This window comes from Falco biarmicus, chromosome 8, assembly GCF_023638135.1.
Source record: "Falco biarmicus isolate bFalBia1 chromosome 8, bFalBia1.pri, whole genome shotgun sequence".
NCBI classification, from domain to species: Eukaryota; Metazoa; Chordata; class Aves; order Falconiformes; family Falconidae; genus Falco; species Falco biarmicus.
Window position 1 is genome coordinate 31004917 of NC_079295.1, and position 22042 is coordinate 31026958.

The window sequence follows — 22042 nt, forward strand, 5'->3', positions numbered from 1 at the left end:
CACAGCTCCCCACCCAGCCTGAGAGGGTTATGAAAGGCTGAATGAAGTCAGCAAGTAGTTTGGTCCTGATTTCAGAGAGGAAAGAACCAGCCTGCCTGCTAGGATTCAAATTCAAGTGCCAAGTGCCAAGTACAATCAAAGCAAAGAACAGCTCAGCCAAATTAAAGGAGGCTGCAAGATATATTGTTTAGGATGTACTAAGAGAGCAGAAGATGTGGCTAATTCCTACTAAAATTTATTACACAGCTGCTACCAGCTTATCTAGGAGTCAGGCCAAGGTGTCTAATTGTGGAACATACACATAAAAATCTGAGTTTTCTTTGCCTTTAACAATAAAATCATCAAAAGCCCAAACAGAAAATCCTAGAGGGATTTACCAAAATGTGGCCCCAGAGGGTCCACCATTCTCTCTTAGGTCACAGATCTCACAAATTACTCAGTGGTGGTTTGTGCTCAGGAGCATTTGTGACATGTGATTCTGTACCTGTAACAATCCAGGAATGATATCAGGAAGGAGCTGATGCAACGATTCCTTGGAAATCCTCTCAATGACTTTCGTCTGCATTTTGATGGCAGCTAAATTAATTGGATAATCTGCAGTCTGAATGATGGGGCAAAGCACCTTGATGCATTGCTCAGGGTGGATGGAACTTGCCAAGGTGGAAGCAGCTTCTTCAGCAGCTCTGACAACCTGGAATGAAAGCAGAGCAAACCTTTATGTTAACGAGGTCACAATTCACAGCCAACACCACTGGTGTGTACTAGGAACGACTGCCAGGAAATGCTTGGGGATATTCATTAACAAATCTGCAGGAGGCTCTGTCAAGACACGACTGACTGAGAATTCACATCCTTTGCCTCCAGTGACATCTTTGTTCCAGCCAGTAGTAAGAAGTCCATCCTACCTAATGTAACTGTGTCAAAGCTGTGGTTAGTTTAAAAGAATCATCTGTCAACCAAGATAGATAGGTACTCCCATCCTAGGAGAGGCAGGAAGATGACATCTCTCCAGCCACTGCCAAAGAACCCAATTCCACCAGCTTAGACTTCATACAAAAATTCTCTCCTTAAACATTATAATGAATGACACCATTGCACCTCTCAGTAAGCATCTCACCCAAGCGCGTGGGTGCCCAAGCTGAGACACCCATACCTACACAGATGTGTCCTGTCATTGCCCAGGTGAACTATGCTGTAATCAAACCAGGCTACAGACACAGAACAGGCTTTAGGGTTTCCCTGACCAGGCAGCTGTGCTCTGAGCACATCTAACCCATTAAGGCAGCACTGGGGTCACTATAAAACATGGGAGAAAGAACAAGTGGAAACACTGATAGCATGCACCTTTTGCAGCTAGCCTACGCTGTAAAGCAGTCACGCAAAACCAGGGAGAATCTAAATTCAATACCACTCTTTCTCTAAGGGAAGGCGAATTCACAACTTTCACACTCTTCCCCAGCAGGTAGGACAGCTAGCTGAAAGAGGAAAGACCCGATTCTGGTCTCTCCTCCCATGAGAGTTTATTCATTTTGCATTCTGCAGTAATTGGATAAAAAAACAGGCTGGGAAGGCAGGTTTTCTTTTTTCAAGTGTCTGTGCTAATTGCCAGGCAACAAAATGAAGCTTCCCCTTGGTTGCACGCTTACTGGCCACAAATCACACACTCTTTGCTTCCCATGTTCCTCTTTCAGCACAAAAGATGGAGGATGCTTTCGCTCATTTTTTCTCACTCCCCTCTTCTCAGGGCTTACTTTTAAAGCAGGGTAAAATCCTGAGTGGACAGAGACTTAAATCCGACACCTCAACTCTAAGAAGAAAGAAGCATTCACAAATCCTCATGCTTAGGATCTCCCAGCTAGCCCCTAACTGAGCCCAGGAGCGTTCATACAGCCTTTCAAGGCACCCCCTCTTTCGTGACTGCGCAGGAAGCTCAGATGCCTAGCCCCAGTTCTCCAACTCATCCCAAAGCTCAACTACCTCAGGTTGTCTGAGGTCAATGCTTTGAAACCAGCACTAGGAAATCTGTGCAAGGCAATCCACAAAAAAGCAAATAAATCAAACCACAGGTCTCCCATCACTTTGACTGAAGCCATAGCTGCTGGATTCTCCTTGTTCCCCTCTTCCACACACTGTCATGGTATCAGACTCAAGGATTTCTATTTGACTAAGGCAACCCATGGAGAGATGTAGTTCTAGAAAAGACTGAAAGTGAGCTTTCATTATTTTTAAGTAACTACTGTGGATAATGCATGAGCCAGGAGTATCTGGAAGTTTATCTCAGTCCTTACTAGGACAAGAATGTCTCCCTACCTGGACTACAAAACATTTTCCAGAAAGTTTTAACTGATTTTTAAGATCGCAGCAATGAATAGTGACCAGAAGAGATCACCTCCATCTACAAAGCCTGCTTCACCCACAGTCTTAGCATCACAGCCACACGGTTATCATTAATCTTCCACTCATGCTGACAGCTACGCCCCTGAAACAGGAATGACCACAAGATACCTATATCCCCAGGAAATAACAGTAAAACTCCACCACCTGGCATTCTCTAAAGAAAACCCAACAGTGAATGTGTTCTCAGATACTACATGTAGTACGAGTATTGCATGCAGGCAAGGTACAGGCAGGATGGTGAAGCAGACCTGAGACCTTGACTGCTTCTGTATCAGTGCCGTATTTACAGAAGAAAAGCTGTCAAACTGCTCCATCTACTTCAGACCTTTCTCAGCATTTAATTACAATACTAAAACATATTCCAAGAAGAATGGTAATCCACAATGTGGTCAATATTCAAAGAATTTCATCCTGAAAGATCTGTGAATGAGTAACCAAGCAGAACAGAATGCTTGTTTTCCCACTTCTAGCAAATTTTCCCTCTTCCAGCTATTTCTTTCCTAATTCCTCTTCAATTTCACATGAGAAGCAGGAAAGTTTATTTTTTTCCACATAAGCTAGTGCTTGCTTCTAAGCTAGTACCACGTGATTTTGTTGGGAAAGGAGAGGAACACCCTAGTTAAAGGAAACCTAATGCCATGCTTTGGTACCACGGTGTTGAATTGCTGGCATGGATGAAGTCAGGAGCTCCCAGGAGGTCTCCTTTAAAGGAATTCCTTCTTGGCACCACAGCTTTTGACATTTGCTTTCCCAGTGCTGAAACACTGCTACCATCAAGCTTTCCACAAACAATGCAGTAGGCTTACAGAGAGTCCAGATATCTTGTAATGAGTTTAACAACATTCACAAGCAAGTCACTAGCTAAAAAAAAACCCAACTCTAACTATTTGGACACAGGCTGCTTGGAGATGTTGCAAAGCAAAATCCCAGATACTGTTAATAAATGTTTTCACACACCCTCTGAAAGAAAAGCTTGCACATGTATCACGACTCACTAAAACAAAAAAAAAGTTTAATTTTTTTTTAAGACCTTAAAACCCCTTGGCATCCTACTTGATAAGAAAGCAACACTATTACAGTATGTACAGTATGCATCTATGGACAAACTCTGATCTCAAATATACTACTGTAAACTCCAAACAGTAGCGTAGGTAAAAATTCATCCTATTTGCATACAGGTTACCATGCCCATCAAGTTGCAGGTACGAGGCAAGTGCATGAGAGAAAACCGTTTTTTAAAAGTCTATTAACCAATTGCAAGCACAAGGAGTTAAGACAGTCGTAATTTTTCACAAAACAAGCGAGGGTTCAAATAGCAACAACGGTCATACATATATTGCACATCATATGGTCAGCAAGAAAAGTTGTGAAGGTGCAGGATTTATTTATGTCCCTGCAAATCCTCTTTTCAGCAAAGCTGCCCATTTCTAGCAAGGATCTGGCTACATTTACACAGCAGTTGAGTATTTCACATCATTTCTCCCTGAATTGTCCTCCCTCTGAATACAGAGGGCTGTATTACATGTGTCCAGTATGCTTCCTGCTGATATTAGCTTGTAAATGTGACAACACCAGGGAGACTGGAGAATTCCAAGTCTTCCAAGAGCACATCTGGCAGACAACATCTGCATCTAAGCCACACTACAGCAAAACCCCTAAGCTTATGTTTACCTTTAATAACAGCTGAAGTCTCATTGACAATGAAATTCAAGCATGTGCTTACACGTTTGCTTGAATCAGAGCCTCTGCAGGTAACTAGCTCCAGGCCCTGGCTCCCTTGGAAAGGACAGGCAGGGGACAGGGTGTAGGAGGGGGTAGGGCAATACCAGCTGAGAGTGAGCCAAAAAGACAAGCTCATCCCCGCCGGCACAGAAAGCTGAATGCCACCGTTCTGCAATGCAAATACCAGACCATACCAAAAGGTCTTTCCTTCGGCTCTGGCAGAACAAAACATTCAGCCACCCAGACTGACTCTGCATCCCACAAGGGAAAGCATGGCTCTGAATGCTTACACAGCAGCTTAGAGTCCTGCTCGCCTGGTAATGCCAGAGAAAGCAGCAGCATTCCCACACAGAGGAAAATGAATTATCAAAAGATACAAACTGCCAGGTCATTTGGCAACAAGAACATACAATTATAGCAGAGTTTAGCAAAGATATTTTGCCATGAGGCATAACACTTCTGTCTTGCAAATTACACATACCATACAATATCAAAAAATCAAGTATCTTTTTTAACCGGGGCTTTAACCTGACCAGCAGAGTGAGACAACCTTAAAAGGAGTGGGAGAAACAAGCATCAAGCAACATCTTCCGTCTTCGGAGGCAAGATCAACAGGTACATGATGGGAAGTGACAGGAATGGCTCATACTAACAGCAGACACCAAAAAAAAGTAGTGGCCATGAAATGCATCCTTTAAAATTGATTAAAAGAAAGGGTGCTGTTTACTACATGCTCAGACTGGAGAACTCATTGGTGCCAGAGGATTAAAAATTAGACAAATTTACTGAAGAAAAAACAAAGGGCAAAACACATGGAGGTGCAGACAGTACCATTATCTTGGGAAGGCTGTAAGCTTCAGACAGCTGGAAGGAGGGAGGATACCCACAGGGAAGCATCATTGCATGGTTGCTTCTTGCTAGTCAGTTAGGTAGAGTATCAAGTGAAGCAAACTTTTTGTCTGACCTAATATAATTATTCTCAGTGATCTTAGAAATATGAAAGAAAACTAGCAAAGCCATCAGATGATGACGGCAATTGGAAGCAGCAAGTTCAAAAGGGTGGCTATGAAGCAAGATGTGCAAGACTAGAGCACGCCTGCAGTGTTTTAAGAACACAGACACTAAGCTCTGTATAAAGTATGTCACAAACATACCTCCCAGTAAAAGCTTAGAGCAAACCACGACTTGAACTGGATAGCTCGACATTATTCAACACAGGGCAGGTAGCCTAAGAATGCAGATCAAAAAGATAGCACTTTGCCTTAAAAGAAGCAGGTTTTTCTCCTTTCCAAAGGCTTACCTTATTCTCTACATGCTAGAGACTAGATTCAGCCTGACTTCTGCTGGCATAATATCAGCTGTGTTTGCTGGTGGGTTCCTTGAAAGATATCTGCAGTGCATTAAAGACCTTTTCAGTGAGCCTCCCGAAAGAGAAAAGTTGTTGTATTTCCACCCAGTTTGCTTTAGGGAAGGAGCCATTTCACGAGCACAAAGCACAGGTAAGGCTGTTCACCTCTAACGATGTCTTCCTTAATGTTATAAAGGAGTAAGCTTCAAAGTAACAGGTTAGGGGTCCCACAAACATGCACAAGAAATGCTTTCCGATTTCAATGGGAGGGGATATGCTGATGTGCAGCATTAGAACAGCGTGATCCAAACAGCCACCTGCCACAGATCCCTTCCTTTTCACAGAAAAGCTCACTGGCAGCATCAGTGTTCTACAGAATTTGCTAGACAAACTTTGGATGACAAGTCCCACTGTTTACTTGGTTCACAGTGCACTGCAGCCACGGGACCTTGATCGCTTAAGACAGCCAGAACCAAGACCCCATTTCTTCTGCATAATTTCTTCTGCTCAGCTATTACTCTCAGCACATTACAGATGTTGCTTGCTGTCCGATGGCTGCAGGAAGCAGCTTGTCTGTGGTAATCTGCTCTTGGTCAGTATGCAGCAGCTTTCTAAAGGGTTTTGAAGGTTTCATTTTTGCTTTGAAGTGACATAAACTATGGGCAAATAAGTTAAGAAAATTACATGTCCTGACTCACCTAAGGCAGAACATGCCAGGTTCATAGGCTGCATAGGGCATCGGTGTAACACGCTGGGATATCAGCAGAGCAGCACCTGCATACCTACATGAGAGCTGTGCGTAGGACTGTAAGATGGAGTACTTTGCCACAATTGCTAGTTGCACCACCTCTGCAGAAAGTCGTAGAGGATGAGGCAGTGTAGGTAAACCCCAGTGAAAACTCACGAGGCTTTGTACACTATTATGAAGCCCGTAGAGTGCCAGAGAAGTTTACTAAGCAGGAGAATAACGTTTTGCTTTCGGGCTTACAAGGCATGCGGCGATGTTTCTGACCCAATTTTTGCCATCTAGAGGTGGTTACTTAAAGCCTGCATAATCTGCACTGGAGGGGATGGAGGTTTACCAATACCTAACTGGGCAAACTCCCATCCCTGAAGGCTTTTCAGTCTGATCCAGACAGGAACAAACAATTAAGAACTTGGACTCAAAGCAGGAAGTGGACTCAGCAATGGGGAGTGCTAAGCGATGAAAAAACAATGTGATTTTTATAAGGGACTCTGAGGAGATGAAGTAGATTAGACTGCTTCTCCTGTGCAGTAAGTATTTGAAACATGTTGGGAATAAGAAAAAAGCACATAAACATATACAACAAAACACCAACAACTGCCAAGCTGCAGCACTTGGCAGCTTCCACCATGGACTATGTATCAATTAACCTTAAAGACTGTGATCATTTAGTGCTTTTCTTCTTTAGTAAGCTACATTTTGCAGACTACATAGATCATACCACCATCAGTGGACAGTCACAAACCACCTTGTCAATGTCAGAGACCAGTCTAAAACCATCCCAGCGAGACAGTGGTTAACATCTACAGTTAACCGATAGTTGTGATTTCTTCTTTTTCACCCTCTTTTAGAGAGTTACAACAAAGAATGTTACACCCCGATTATGCTTATGGATCTTCTGGATAATAAAAGACCAAAAGTAGGTATCCTTTCCCTACGCAAAGCAAATACACATCAGCTATCTCTATAGACCTAACTGCAGAGAAAAACTGTGTGGCAGAGAGCGAAGCAGGGAATTAACTTCCTATGATTTTCATGTTGTAAGCATTTCCCAAGCTAATGAACTATTTCTGTTTTACTATATTCAATAATAAGAACTTATACTCATTTTGCTGGTGTGAACTGAAGCAATGTCATATCAATGGTATTGGGTCAGCAGGCAGCATCTCTCCTTAGTTACGGGTGAGTAACTACACTGGAACAAATGAGTTAATATTAACTAATTGGCAACAGAAAGATGGTTCTCTTCCAAATAACTCCAAACAAAGAGTGATAAAAATCAACAAGATTTAATACCATCCACAATTTCAATTATGTTCTAATGCTCCAAAAGTAAGTGAAAGGCATTTACATGTCAACCCCCATAAATATTTACAGTTATGACTGAAGCAGGCTTGACTCTTCACATAACCCCATTAAATCAACGGCATTGAATAGACTGTTATACTACAAACAGTATAAAAACAGGCTGAAGTTAAAAAATGCTAACTAGACACAGATCTCAACCCAGAGCCTTCTAGTCTGTAGCCTAGGGTTACGTTAATTTAGAAGCCCCGTTGAAGTCTGTGCTTTGCCAATCTCCTGCATCTGCACTCAAAACAAGGCGCGACTCGGCACGTACCGTCTTCCTTCCCTGTGTCATAGGAAGAGAAGTGGTGCTCTCAGCTGTCCTGCCCTGCTGATCCTAGACCTCGCCTTCAGCAACAGTAGGCAGAAGAGTTCAAGCCATGGCAAAGATCCAACTGTCTAAAAACTTCTGCTCGGACTTGGAAAAACAGCCAGTTATCCAGGCATCCCAAAATATCTCACTAACCTAACACTGCTTCCAATTATATAATCTGGAATAAAAGCACAGACCCTGTTTGTTTCAAACAATCTTCAACTAGATATCAGCACTCAATTGGAGGAGGGGATGATCTCTGCTGGTTGGTGAACGTGTCGGTTATAACCTGTTGTTTGGTCCCTCCTGGTCATACTGAACTGAGCAGCAATATTGGAATTTGGGTACACAAATGAACCTTCCTGATTTCCAAAGAACTGCCTCTTAGTATGATGATTTCTTAGAGACAGTACCCAAGATTAACAGTTCTGTACCATGCTCCTCTTCAAACTTGCTTTGCTCAGTCACTTTAGATCGAGTCTCTTGGGACATATGTAACACAAAACGTGAGCGATAACTTGGGGCAATTAGCAGTCCCTGTGCTGAAGACAAAACTCAGGTAAGACAGACAAACAGATACAGCTCGGTCAAACAGTTGTTCTCTGTTAATTTAGGCAGCCTGTTGCATGCCAAAGGATCTCAAACCATAAACCAGGGTCACTCCTGTCTTCTACAAGGCAGAAGCAGCCCAGAAACACAACAAACCCTGGAGTGACATTTTTATCAGGGCATCACTGGCGCAAGGATCAACACTTTCCCAACCAAATTATATAGCAGCTTTCCTCGAAATAGTTTTTACACTCCAGAAGATGATTTTATCTTATGCAGTCTAAGGGCAGTGCACCACTGCCTTAATATTGCTCTGACTTAGTGAAAAAGAAAACAGACCACTCAGACCTTCCCTTCCCTTCTTCAGCTATTCTTTGAAAGTGCCCTTCAATCACAAATTGGCAATTTTCCACTTTACCTCCTGCTCAGTGGGATCAAGTCAAAGGGCAGCTCCTCCACCCCTCATGGAGAGAGCAGTGCTGCTAAGTCAGTGGTGAGAGCGAGCTGGAGGGCCACCACGGCATGGGAATTTGTGACCTGCTGGTCCGGGGCTATGAGTTTGACCAATTGAGCCATGCCCAAATGGACTCTCAGTTAATTTTTCACAGACTTAACTGAATTAGCAAGCCCCAGCAACAGGTAAAAATACCTTAAAGCATATTCCCAGGTATATCTTTAGCCTAGCTCATGCAGATACCCGAGTGCTGGTTGGGAAACCTTTCCTACCTTCATGAATGCTGATATTTTCAAACTACTGACAGACAGCTGATGCCTTTCATGGGCTGCATCATGATTCCGAGTCCCATCCACACAGGGATCACAAGGACCAGAAAAACATATACAGCAAATTAAAAAATCCAGCACCAGTGCCACCACTTAATACAGCTGTGCACACACAACTGTTTTAGCAGCAGACGGCAAAATAGAAATATACCTGCAGCATCCTATGATAGCTGCCACCCAAAGGCAAACTGCTGAACATAAACTTTCAAGAAGCCAGTGAAGACATCTGGTCCTCCAAGAAGTCATTCAAGCTAAAAAAGCAAAGCCTTTCTCATATGGAACAGATGAATAGACAACATCAGGATCTACTTCATTCAGATTAGGGACAAGGTGCAGCAGTTGCAAATATGGTATCTTTAAATTATGAAGATGTTACAGAAAACCACTGTAAATCAAAGCCGTGCTAGGCACAGCACAGCAGCTACCTGCTAATAGCAACACAGCTCAATTATTTTTCTACAAAGAAGTGCCAGAACTCACATGTCTTCATTCCTAGCTTGAGCTTTGCTTTCTCTACAGCAGACTTACTCTTCTCCACTTTTCCTCAGGAGGCACCTCATGCAAATTCTGAAGAACCATACCACACCACAAGCATGAAGAACATAGTGTAGGGAATACAGAGGTATAAAGTGTCACGTCTTCAACATTGTTCTTGATTTCTATAAAACCCACCAGTCCCACGAGGACAGTGAATTCTGAGGGGCATTCAAAATAATGCCAGAGACAATCTGGAAAGGTCCTGCTAGAAATGGCAGCTTTGGAGGACACTCAGACAAAAACTACAAAGGGCACGGAGTCAAGGTGAGCTGAGAAGTATGCAACCAGGAAAACCTGCCAATAAAAGGCACTCCTTCAGAACATAATGTTTTGTCCGACTGCTTTATCGGGAAATCAATTTACAACTGCTTCTTATTACTCTGAACTGAAAATGACAGGAGTGCAAAGGCTCTACATCAGGAAGAGTAAGGTAGGCAGAATATGGCAATCCTCATTCACTAAAGGATTAAACATTTTCTACTTTTGAATTTTAGAGAAATCCATCTTGCTTGTTTCTTTCCCTACTTTTGTTTTGTTGTTTTGGTTTTTAAACAGTAAAGTTTCTGCTACACACAGCTAACATAACCTTGAGCCAGTTACACAATACTCTGGAGCTGTCTGATCTATACAATGATCTTTTTTATGGCCAAAGCTCTCCAGATGGAGATACCTAAAACTGCTAATTTAGGACAAACTTGTTACAGAGAAGAGTAAGCGTATTAGATTTCAAAGCAAGGACTTTGATAATAAAGCCATCACAGACGTACAGAGAAATTCACACAGCACTTTCTCGCAACATACAGAAGGTAGATTAAAAGATGCAGGTTGGAAGTCAATCTACAAAGACTGACTTTCAATGTAATTTGAATCGATCTACTTCAAATGTTATCATCACATCCCTTTATTTTTGTTTTACTCCAAAAGAGTACTTTCAGCTTTACACATGACTTCTCCCACAAAACGAGAATGCAATTCACCCTTCCCTCTGCTTCTTCCTCTGACCCAGCTTCTTTTCAGCTTCATGGCCTCTGTCCATTTCCTCCTGTTACTCACCAGTTCCCAGTTCTCCAGTGTGGCCCAATTTCAGCAGTTTTCAAACAAAATTCTGCTTGAATGGGCTTTGTGTTTTCCAGTACATTTCCTACCCTCACCTGTACAGACAGAGGGAGCACACTGCGCTCCACAAAATTATTAAACATGCACTTTTTCCACTGCAGGGTCTCAGCCTCTCCCAGAATGAGCACAGAAATCCTGGGAAGCTGGTGAACAGTGGCTTACAATTCCAGATAGCTCCAAGTCCACTTACACAGCTCTGCCAGTCTCAATTTTTTTCCTCCCTGGCTCAGCATGTAAAAATCCTGTCTCTTCATATTTGGGAGACTTAATACCAATTTATTCTGCTGTCAAGATGGGTCAATGTGTTTGCTCGTTAAGTCTCACAGGTCCTATTTTTCTTCAGCAGGTCCATATTGCTTTCCCAGTAGCAACACGGAAAGACTCACCTCCTTGTGGGAATCCTTATGTGCTTCCAGTGTTTTCATGATAGTCAACTCCGCATAGTTCTTAAACCTTGCAGGCTGGTTCCGCAAGATCTCTCTCAGGACTCTCAGCGCCAGGGCTCTTATTGAATGCTGTGTCAAAAGAGAAATCCACATTAGAAAAAGTCTGTTCTCAAAACTGCAGCTTGAAGTAAATTCTCATGACTCCCTAAATGTCCACATGAAATCTTCTATTGCTCTATCAGCTCCAGTGGAGTGAGCAGTGTTATCACCATAACTAACATTCAGAATCAAGTCTCCTTGCCTGCTTTTGTACAAAATTTCACAGAAAATGACTGTTCTCACAGATATAAGGAAGAATCAGAATGACATGACTTTGTTAAAATTCTATCCTCTTTTGGCAATGAAATACGAATTTGTACCCAAAGCAGGACATTTGCATTACATGAATCTACAAAGAAGCTCAGATCACATTTGTTTTGCCCTTACTCTTTTGCTTAGCTTTGTGGAAACTGAGCTACAACCATCCAGAACAGCTGTTTCTCAGGTACTAATGCAGTAAAAAAATATCAACTCTTTTCCTGTAACTCCTATGGAAATTATTTTCAAGAACGGTTAAGTCATTGTAGTCAACGCTGGCCTATGTGTTAATCCTTTCTATCAAAAGATCATTACCAGAATGGATTTGTAACACCTGCTTCAGTTTCACAACTGTTATATTAAGCTTTTGGCCTGTGGCCACTCCAAATAGATTCTATCATTTCAGCAGAGGAACACTTACTTTACTCTATACTCAGCCTTTAAAGCATGTCCTTCACTGTTCATCTGCAAAATTCATGCAGTAGCACAATTCACATGTGCAACTAGAGCAGCTCATGCTCATACTACAAACAACAACTGAGAAAGTGTCAGCCACCTACACTGCTTCAGAATTAGTATTTCCGAGTGTGCGCCACATACTTTACAAGGAATATAAGAAATACAATGAATTTTGAATCAGATGAAACAAAAAAAAAAAAAAAGAACTGAGTGCTCTGAAGCCTAAATATTGTAACATTCAGGTGGAGCATGGCTCTGATGTGAAGGTGCAGCAGGGTGCTGAGCCTTCACCCAAATAGCTGAACAAGTAGCCCCAAGTGGAAAAAGTAAAAGTCCAGCCTGTAAATTACCACTCTGATCAACTATCACATACAAAGATGTGCTAATACCACAGCTTATTTTTAATACTTCAAAACAAGATCCCCTATAAAAGCAGTTTGTTCTTGATGACATTGAGAGACCCATCCCATGAGATCTAATAGCCTTGATCTTTAAACCACAGAGAAAAAAACCCCTAAATTATTCTAGGGTACCTTCATTCTCTTTTTTGTGGGAATGGGTATGATACAGTTAAGAGCTGGTAACTTCATCCTAACTCAGGAGGGAACAGCTTTTGAAATCTTGATAGTTTTTGCACCAGATTAGAAGATAAATTCTTTTCTGATTCTAGTTGAATTTCCTAGTTATTTGTCACTAACACTCCAGAGAGAGGGAGGAAAACTGGGACACTTCATCATTGAGCACACTGAAAACAAAAGCAGAGTTGTCAACCTTCAAAAGGAAAAAAAATGAGCAGTGCAGCATCCCTGACAAGATGCTGTACAAATGCAGCGGGTTTCATTTAAACTAGCGTTTAGGAACTACAACCCTAGATGAAGCAATGTGCAGAAGAGTTAAGACAAAATTCTACATCTCACATCTTTGTCTCCAAGTGTTTCCAGCAGCAAGAGCAGAATGGTTTTGAAATGCTCCTCCCAAACTCCAAGGTTATCTTCCCTTGTGATCTTGAGCAGTTCCAAGAGAGCTCCTTTCCGCTCCTCCACCCGCTCGTTGTGGTTGGAGAGCTCCTTCAGAAGATCAGCCACCAAATCTGAATGGTCAATGGGTACTTCTAGGACAAATGGCAGCAAATCATTTGGGGAAACAGGGAGAAAGATCAAAGCTGCCGAGATTACTAACCCTCTACAGAACAAAGTGCATTTAACAAGGGACCTCCCAAAAAAGCACCAAATTCCAGGTGGTCTCAGCCAAGCAGCCAAGAGAATCTGACTAGCCCACAATTTCACCTGAGTTCAGAACACAGCTCATGAATCTGCACAGCGTTTCTAACAAACCAGGAAGGGACGACGACTGAATTTCATCCAGTTCCAGTAACTACTTCTACCAGATAAGAATTACCGCAGTTTTTCCCAGACACACACCCCCAAAACAATGACCTTCAGATCAAAGTACAGTCACTCATCAGCGTACTGCAGAATAACAAAGCTAAGGTGTAGCATCACTGAAGTGAAGCTAAATGTTCAGTAACAACAAGCTATTGAGATGTTTCAGTCATAAAGAGTAGGAGGTCCCCAAAATAGCGTCCCTATGGATGCATTTAGATGCTTAAGGGACAAGTCTGAGGGAAACTCTAGGCAAACAAAAATTAAAATTGCAGTATAACATTTTCTCAATAGCCACAGATCAGGTTCTGCTGGTACATGGGAACAAAGAGCATTTCATACTCAACTCAGATGCAAATTAATACACAACATATGCATGGGCAGGCATGTATCTGAGAGCACTACCCATACACAAATATATCAGAAACAGAGAAAGCTGCCTGCAGAATTACAAGATACGCTGATACAAACCGTCCCGAAGCTGATCCATGTCATCATCAAACACTGCTTCCTTCAGGGCAGTTTTGTCGTAAGTGTTAATTGTGTCAGCATAAGGATAGGGGTTATATTCTCGAGCACGTGGCCCCGAAAAGGTGCGGGGAGGCTGGGTGTTAAGTAGGGAGGTTTTGTTATCCAGAGCCATCCGTCCACCTTCCACAATGTCACTGCTTCCACGGACATCACCGGTAGGCACAGCAAGGCCACCATCTCGAGACACCTGGGGGATCAAACAGAGAGAAAGAAAAGACCACTCAAATTCTGTGGATGAATGTAGCTTTTCTGGAGTTCATCAACCAACATGAAGAGGCACAGAATTGTTTACACGTACATAATACTTGAGTAAAACTTAAGATTACCACCTCTTTCCCATATATAACTTCAACTATTCCAAAAAGATCTCATGATCATAGGGCAAAAAGCTATGCTAGCATTCCTAAATGTAAAGTTAACATTGCTAAAACTGCACAAGCTGGCAAAGATCATAAGCTCTGGAGCAGTACCAATTTGCTAAGAAAAGGAAAGGAAGCAAAAGCAACACGCTCCTTGGGGAACTTCGCAACCCACTGACAGAGGAGACTCAACGATGAAATGAACAATAAAAGGTTCCTGAAGGAAAATCTTGGACCAAGAATTTTTAGTTTTGAAAGCTAACTTAATCTGCTAACTTGTTCATCCAGATAGGATGCAAAACTGTCATAGAACATCTCAAGTTGGAAGGGACCCATACAGACCATCGCTTAAGATTCCTGTAAATTCTAAAGTCCATGTATTTAATTAAAACAGATGGCATCTCACGTGGCAGAATTCTGTAACTGTTCACACAGCATAAGGTACCAAACGAGTTGTGTGGTCAGAGTGATTACTGGTCCTTCCTACATATGAAGTAATAAGCCTGTGAGGGAAACCACCCATGCATTTTAAGAGCTAACACTTCCCGTTACAGACCTGACTACAACACCCCATGAAAAAGCCACCACTGAGCCTGAGGAACGCTAGTTCTGTTCCTTCATACATAGGACACCCACAGAAGCCCAGTGAGCACATTTCATAGGAGGCTAGACTTCGAAGGGAGCGTTAGCGGGACCCCATAATTTAGGTATAAGAAGTTAGCAACCAATAAGCTGAAGACACTTCTAAGAATACAGCAGGAATGACTGGATTTTGTACACTAACAATCCAGAGCCAGGTCTGAACACAATGTTTTGAAGTTCCACCTATCTGGGGACATTAATCAATCAAATACTTACAATGTCACAGTCTTTCTTTCCATCACGTTTAATCGGCTCATTCAGGTCCTCTTGACTACGGAAACTGAATTTTTCAATCGCTTCTGTGACTCCACGAAGAGAGCTGTAGATTTCATCAGAGTTTAGGTTCTCCGTGTCATAATCCAGCATACTAAAGACCAAACGTATATGAAATGTTACATATGAAATTGGAATCCGCTTTTGATTGTCAACAAAAACAATGCCAAGTTGGAGACAGATGGTTTGGCATGCTCCTTCTAACAGTGACTTGTAACAAAACATCGATGGGACCAAAGCAGACTTTGGGTCTGAGTCTCCCGTCAAACGGGGCTAAATCTAGGAGAAGCTCCACTGAAATCAGTGATGTTACATTGCTGTGAGGGGAAAACAGGTCCACTGTTTGTTACATTCCACAGCTTCTGTAAAGCAAAGAAAACCTGTCCCCAGCATGGTAATGGTGTTATTTAAAAAGGAAAACGAAGAAAATCAATCACTATGAGAACTCAAAGTGTTGTGACAGCTGGTGAAAATGAAATCAGTGAAATTTAAGTTTCATAATATATCAAATATATTCTATCAATGGATTCAAACGTGACAGAATTAAATGGAAAGGAAAATGTATCTTGACATAAACCTTAGTCTAACATGTCCCACTTTCATTTATAGAGTAGTAAAACCAAAACCACTTGCGTGATGCCTTGATAACAGATGCATTTCAATATTGAGCCTAAGTTTGGGAATTCTCTCACTCAAACTTGATGCTTTCTTGCAGTCTTGTCTGTTCCTCAAATTGCTCAGCAGCATAAAGCCACGCAAATTTTAGGATTCCTTTAGGAGTTATCAAAAATTAAGTTCCATGAAAAAATGCCTGGCATGCAAGAGCAGATGAGATGAAAAAATGTGGTTAAGAAGAGAAGCTTCTACAAGGTTGGAGAAAATGAAAAGGCACTACTGGCAGGGCTTTGCTCTATCCAGGAGAAGCTGAGTTCGCATGACAATCAGTTTTCCAAGAGAGATTTAATGAAGAGACCCAGTAACTGAGAACAATTTCTCTGGTGGAGTCTTGGATCTTAGTAGAGCCAGAAGCAAAGAAACCAAAAGAATTTGAGACATTTACATCAAGTTGTTTGTCAATAAATGGTAAGAAATGGCTCCCTACAGGGCTGAATTACTATTTCTTAACAGTTGGGAAGGATGACAGGATGGGCTTGGAGGAGGATGGCTGAACAAAGAGTTGTGCTCCTTTTCCACAAAAGAAAGATTCCCTGTGAGGTTGGTGGGAAAAAAATCATAAAGTACAGAAAACTCCTTCTGAACCCTGGGTACACAACTATTATTTTTAATAGAACTCTAAGTAGGATGTTAAATATCTAGAACCACCGGGGTTTTTTTCTGGAAGAAGCTCAGGAACTTCAGACAGAGGATAAGATTGGTGCTGCCCGATTCCTTTGGGATTAACATACTGAAAATAACCACAACCCCTGGTTCCCAAGCAACACACTCACACCACACTCACACAAGCACCAGTGCCATGTATCCTGGCAAAGAAATCAAAGAACACCACCTCAAGTTTAAGCAGTGCCTGTCAGGCCAGAAAGAAAGAGAAACCACTTAAAGACCAAGATCAGGAAACGAAAACTGTTTATAAACCTACAGAAGTCAAAGTGTTTAGGACTTTTCAGACAACTGAATGACACTAACGTACTGCGACGGCCTTCCAGACAAAAGTGAAGGCAGTTTTTAGATTCTTTATAAGCATCAGGCAGGGTAGAAATACCTTTGTTTCATAGGATCTTCAAAAAAATTTTTTTTGAGCTCAAGCACATTTAATCTGTAGATCTTAAGGGGTTCTTCATACAATATTTAAATGAACAATGAAACCAACATTCAAGAAGGTATACATGTGACCGTACCCACACACCCACATCAAGAGATGACATGACTTACCAAAGGTCACACAACCACATCCACGGCAAAACTGAGAAATAATCACAGGTATATCGAAACTAAATCTTCTGCTAAAAATCATTGCTGCTTTCCTCAAGGATGAATTTTGCCCTACACTGCTATCAAAGAATAGATCAAAGTACAGACTCTGCAATGCCAAAGGACTAAGGCAGTTTCTCAGAGACAATGAGCCGATGCATTTATCAATGCACATACCACATTTTAATAAAAACCTAAAGAGTCTAATTGATTTTGTATGTCAAGTGTAAGCCTGTGTAGGAGATCACAGTATGGCTGTGCTCTACATGAACAGAAAATCTACATGTGGACACACATGTCTACTGACAGCATGTGCACTGGAATACTTCACAGACAACATGATGGGGGGAATAAAAAATAAAATGGAACTACACCCACCTTTCAGGAAAAAAAAAAAAAAGGCACAAAAGGGAAAAAAATTACGACCCATGCAGAAAACTAGAGGAAAGTCACAGGATGAATAAGAAGTGAGTAGAGATGAGTAGTGTTTAGGGATGTCACAACATTATTTTCCATCTTCTGCTGCACTAAAACAATGCAACTCTCTGCAAGTTTATCAGGATACAATTTGGCAGTTTTCCAGTCTGACATGAAATACATTTTACTTCCATAAACTATAACTCAGTTTCCAATCCAAAGTACGTGTAAGTAATCAGCAGTTTAGCATCCTCAAGCAGTACACAGTAACTCGCCCCGTTGCACTTTCAGGCTCTGGGCTGGAATATGTATGTCAAATTACTCCAAACCTTGGGTCAGGTAATGAAAGGAGGAAAAAAAACTCCCTACTAGTTTGACTCCAAAAATCAACATGGGTCTCTTCCACAGATGTCTTAGTGTCCTAGAAGAGTCAGAACATTGATTTCACATTTTAATTCTGCAGGTATTCACAGAGGTACAGACTATGGGATTCTACTTTCTCTCTCAGACATCACAGATTCTCAGATTTTGAGCCCTCAGAGAACAATCTGTTTGCTTTTCTTTCAATAGTTTTTCATTAGGAATGTCTTGCTTCAAGACAAGTCTATATACAAGTCCTTCCTCAGGTAACAAGCAAGAAATCACACCTACACGTTGTCAGGGTATAAACTTAAAAATTCAAATAAATTTAACATAGCAGTCTGACAAATTAGATTTATATTCAGAAGGGGTTTTTTATTAAAGTCAATACACAGCTTTAGTCCAGCATACAGATTAAGGATCTGTACGCAGACCAGAACAAAATGCGAGGGCAGAGGAGGAACAGATGTCAAAATTAGCAATCAATAACCCCCAGGTCTTGTGGTAAGGTCAATTTTAATTTAAATACCACAATTTTCCAAGATGTTCCACAATCACACTGTGCAAGAAGCTGGTAAAATCATATATGCAAGCTTCATCCTCATCATCTTATGGATATTCACAACTGCAGATGCGAAATCACTACTGAGCTGCACTTGCCTGTTGGAAAGTGCTCATGTGCCACTTGCCAACCTTCCCTGTGCTGTCATAACACAACCAGTGCCTGCCAAAAGTGCTCAGCAACTGTGTTCTGCATTGGAAACCAACTGTGAAACATACACCCATTCAGGAACCAGGCAGGGAGGAAGGGTCTGGAAAAATCCCTTTTTTTTTTCCTTCCCCCTCCCCCCCCCCCCCACTTGCATGCCGCATCTTCCCCAAGCAGCAAGTGGCTGCCTGCCATCTCTGCTCTCTGAAAGCTATCATCATCTCTTTGCCTTTTCCAACCAAAGCTTCCGCAGATCATTTCCCACATTGGAACAAATTTCACAGTGTGAAAGGTAAATAATACTGTGACATCTCAGACAAGTTGGTTTAACAGGTAGCTTGTTACCTGGGAGAGTAAGAGCGTCTGAAAGTCTTGTGGGAAGGAGCAGTGGGGATGGAGTTAGGCTGAGAAAGGGGAGGGGGGTGCTTCGACAGCCCATCTGCACTCCAACCCCAGAACCGACTGCCGTGATCAGAGGAGAAACGAAAGAGAGAAGAAACAGAGAAAGGAGAGGGAGGGAGAAAAAAAAAAGAAACTATAATCTGAGTGGCTTAGTGCTGTCATGCTGCCTTGGAGAGAGAGAAAAAAAATTAATAGAAACAAAATTAAACAAGAATACTCCATTGAGCCTCACAAGTCATTGGTTTTGCCTTCATTATTAATTTCCACTTTTATTCCTAACGCAATGATATGGTTCACACAAAAGTAGTCCCTGCCTGTACTAACCAGTGAATTTTACAGATGGATATAGCCTCTGAAACTCTTACAATGCTCCAAGTAAACAATCCCTGACCACACATCACTATTCAAACTCTAAGCAGGTACTTGCAAGCAACAGGATCTCCCTGGAAGAAAGGAAAATTGGAATTGATTTTTTTCTCAGACACTCAAAGGTAGCACGTCACATTTGGCTCCTGGTGCCTCTAGAAGAGCCTGCACAAGGCCCTACACAATCATCAAACCTCTGCAGGGCTTAAGATCTTATCCTGCTTCACCAGGTTTCAAACTGACTCCAAAAATGCATGAGTCAAAGTCAGCCTACAGTGTAAACGTCATGTAAATTGGGGACTTGGTCCAGGTCCCAGCAGACACACCTGAAAAGACTGGATGACACGAGCATCTAAGTCGATTCAGATTTCTCATCAGACTTCCACAAGCCCCTTTGGGTCTGGTTTGATCCTGCACCTTTGGGTCGAGGCATCCATCCATGTGCCAATTCATCTAAAGTTTGTTTTTGTCCTGTTCCCTTTATGATACACAGATTCTTACAGTCATCTTCTAAATAAGAATATAGATGCTTGAGCTGGGAGAGTATTCTGGACACTGCTTTGTTTCTATTAAGTTTAAGCACACTGTCTCAGAAAGTCACATTTGTATATATGCAAGTGAAAGATATTGCAAGATCAGAAGCGGCAAACAAGTCAACAATTTTTCCAGTGCAAACAGCAAATCCAGTTGAAAACTCTTATTAAGAGTGGTGTCAAGAAATTCACTTGTTAACCAGCAATCAAACACATAGCCATTACATGTAGCTATTACGGAAATACACCGGACACCCAGATTGCTGATCAGAAGCCTCACAGCTAGTCTCACCCAACTGCAAATGGGCCACCAAACTGCAGGCTTGTCCTTTACTGTGTAAGGTGGGTGGCTTATTTTAATTCTTTTTCTATGCCTTGCCTTGCTCAACTTAATACTGAGAGTCAAATTCCATTTTTTAGTTGTATTTTCTATTGTCAGTGAAAAAACAAGCAAGTAAACTTATACAACCAAATAAAATTGTTAGCCTTTTATTTTGATGCATTTCCTCCAGAGATCTTTGAAAGACTACACTATCTTTTTTAATAACTGGAACTATGCACAGGTTTCTGGACTACTGCTATGAAGGCAGAAGCAGTAGGGCAAACCTATTCATTTGATATTCCCTCAAATATTCCTACAGAATTCTAGGTGAAAATTTAGAGCCTGAAAGTAACACTGTGAGTTTACGTAAGTCCGTTTGCTATTCAGAACAGTATTCTTACGCTGGAGCACTTCACAACTTAGTATTTTCCTTTTTGTCATACTACATCATTTACTAAATCTCAGATTTCCTCTGTGCAACGCAAACTCAAGCCATTCATCTGAGCATTGCCCAGGAAACACTCTTTCCTCTCAGTCAGATGTCTGGGGTTTTCCCTATTATTTTCAGTCTTCCCAAGTGCCCTCCCCTGCTTTTCTTCTTCAGAAAACACCTCTTTCTCCCACAGCTCCAATCCCAAAAAACTAAGACTGTCACGACAAAAAAAGGAAGTACAAATGGAGAACTCACAGATGCAGTGGATATGTTCTAGTGGTCATGAAGGGGAACTGGATGGAGCAAATGAAAGCGGAAGGAAGGACTCTGCCCAAAGCCCTGAAAGCACATTGCCCTTCTGAAGACACTAACATCAGGGGACACTTGTTATCATGTGGATAGGTAAGTCAACTGTTTGAATCAGCAATGTCCAGTTGAGCCAAAACATTGAAAATCTATCCAGAGAGCTCAAATACACGTACGCACAAATACACACACACAAAAAAGGAAAAAATTAGTCATCTGGAATTCGGTTGTGATGGCAATAATATGGGAGAAGTAATGTGACCTAAGGGCATGGCATACATATATACTATAGAAAGCCTTGCTGATTAATATTGAGGATATAGTCCACAAATAGTAATATGGGAGAGCAGCTACGCTTAGCAGCATTTTTATATTCCTACAGGACCCAACCTATCCTTTCTACACATATCCCAGCCCCAAAGGTATATGTCTTTAGGTATGACTACTCCTCCAATCTGTCCATCAAGAACAAATTCAAAGGAAATTATAATCCTCAAAACCAAAGTTGGCATTAAGAATTGGACATAATCCTTCAACTGACTGCACTCAGGCTGCCTGTACGAGGCAAGGTCTGCACATGCAGCACCCCAGGAAGCAACGGGCATACACAACCTTGGTACAGCCCCTTAGCAACGGGTTCCATAAAAACATAAAGCCAAGCGTAGTTTTGGAGGAGAGCTACACAGAGAAACTGGGGAAATCTTTAGCCTTTTACACTGCTATCAGAATGACTCAGGTGTGCTTATTTTCCACGTTTGTAGAGAGAAAAGCAACATTTTACACCACCGATGAACAGCAAAGGACAAGCATTTGTAATGGAAACATGACACAAGCATCTATACCAACAACTGCAATACTACAGTGTACCCTTCTTCCTGTAACTGTCAGCACGTCTTTCAAAGCCTTTTTTTCTGAAAGAAGGTCGACCACACGAACTCTTCAGAAACAGAGCTATATTCTCTTTTGTTCTGCAAGTCCGGACCAGGTTCAAACACAAGACATTTTCAAGAAGGATGCGG

General features: G+C 41.7%; 1 protein-coding gene across 1 annotated transcript in view; it reads right to left on the minus strand.

Annotated features, from left to right (window-relative positions):
• The window catches only part of CLASP1 (cytoplasmic linker associated protein 1), a 181232-nt gene that overhangs the window by 4472 nt on the left and 154718 nt on the right, over nucleotides 1–22042 (minus strand). The window contains exons 33-37 of the mRNA XM_056348183.1: nucleotides 15190–15340; nucleotides 13913–14159; nucleotides 12977–13170; nucleotides 11244–11372; nucleotides 485–691 (exon numbers count right to left, since the gene is read on the minus strand). Of these exons, the coding sequence (XP_056204158.1) occupies nucleotides 485–691; nucleotides 11244–11372; nucleotides 12977–13170; nucleotides 13913–14159; nucleotides 15190–15340 (928 nt within the window). The remainder of the gene's footprint in view (nucleotides 1–484; nucleotides 692–11243; nucleotides 11373–12976; nucleotides 13171–13912; nucleotides 14160–15189; nucleotides 15341–22042) is intronic.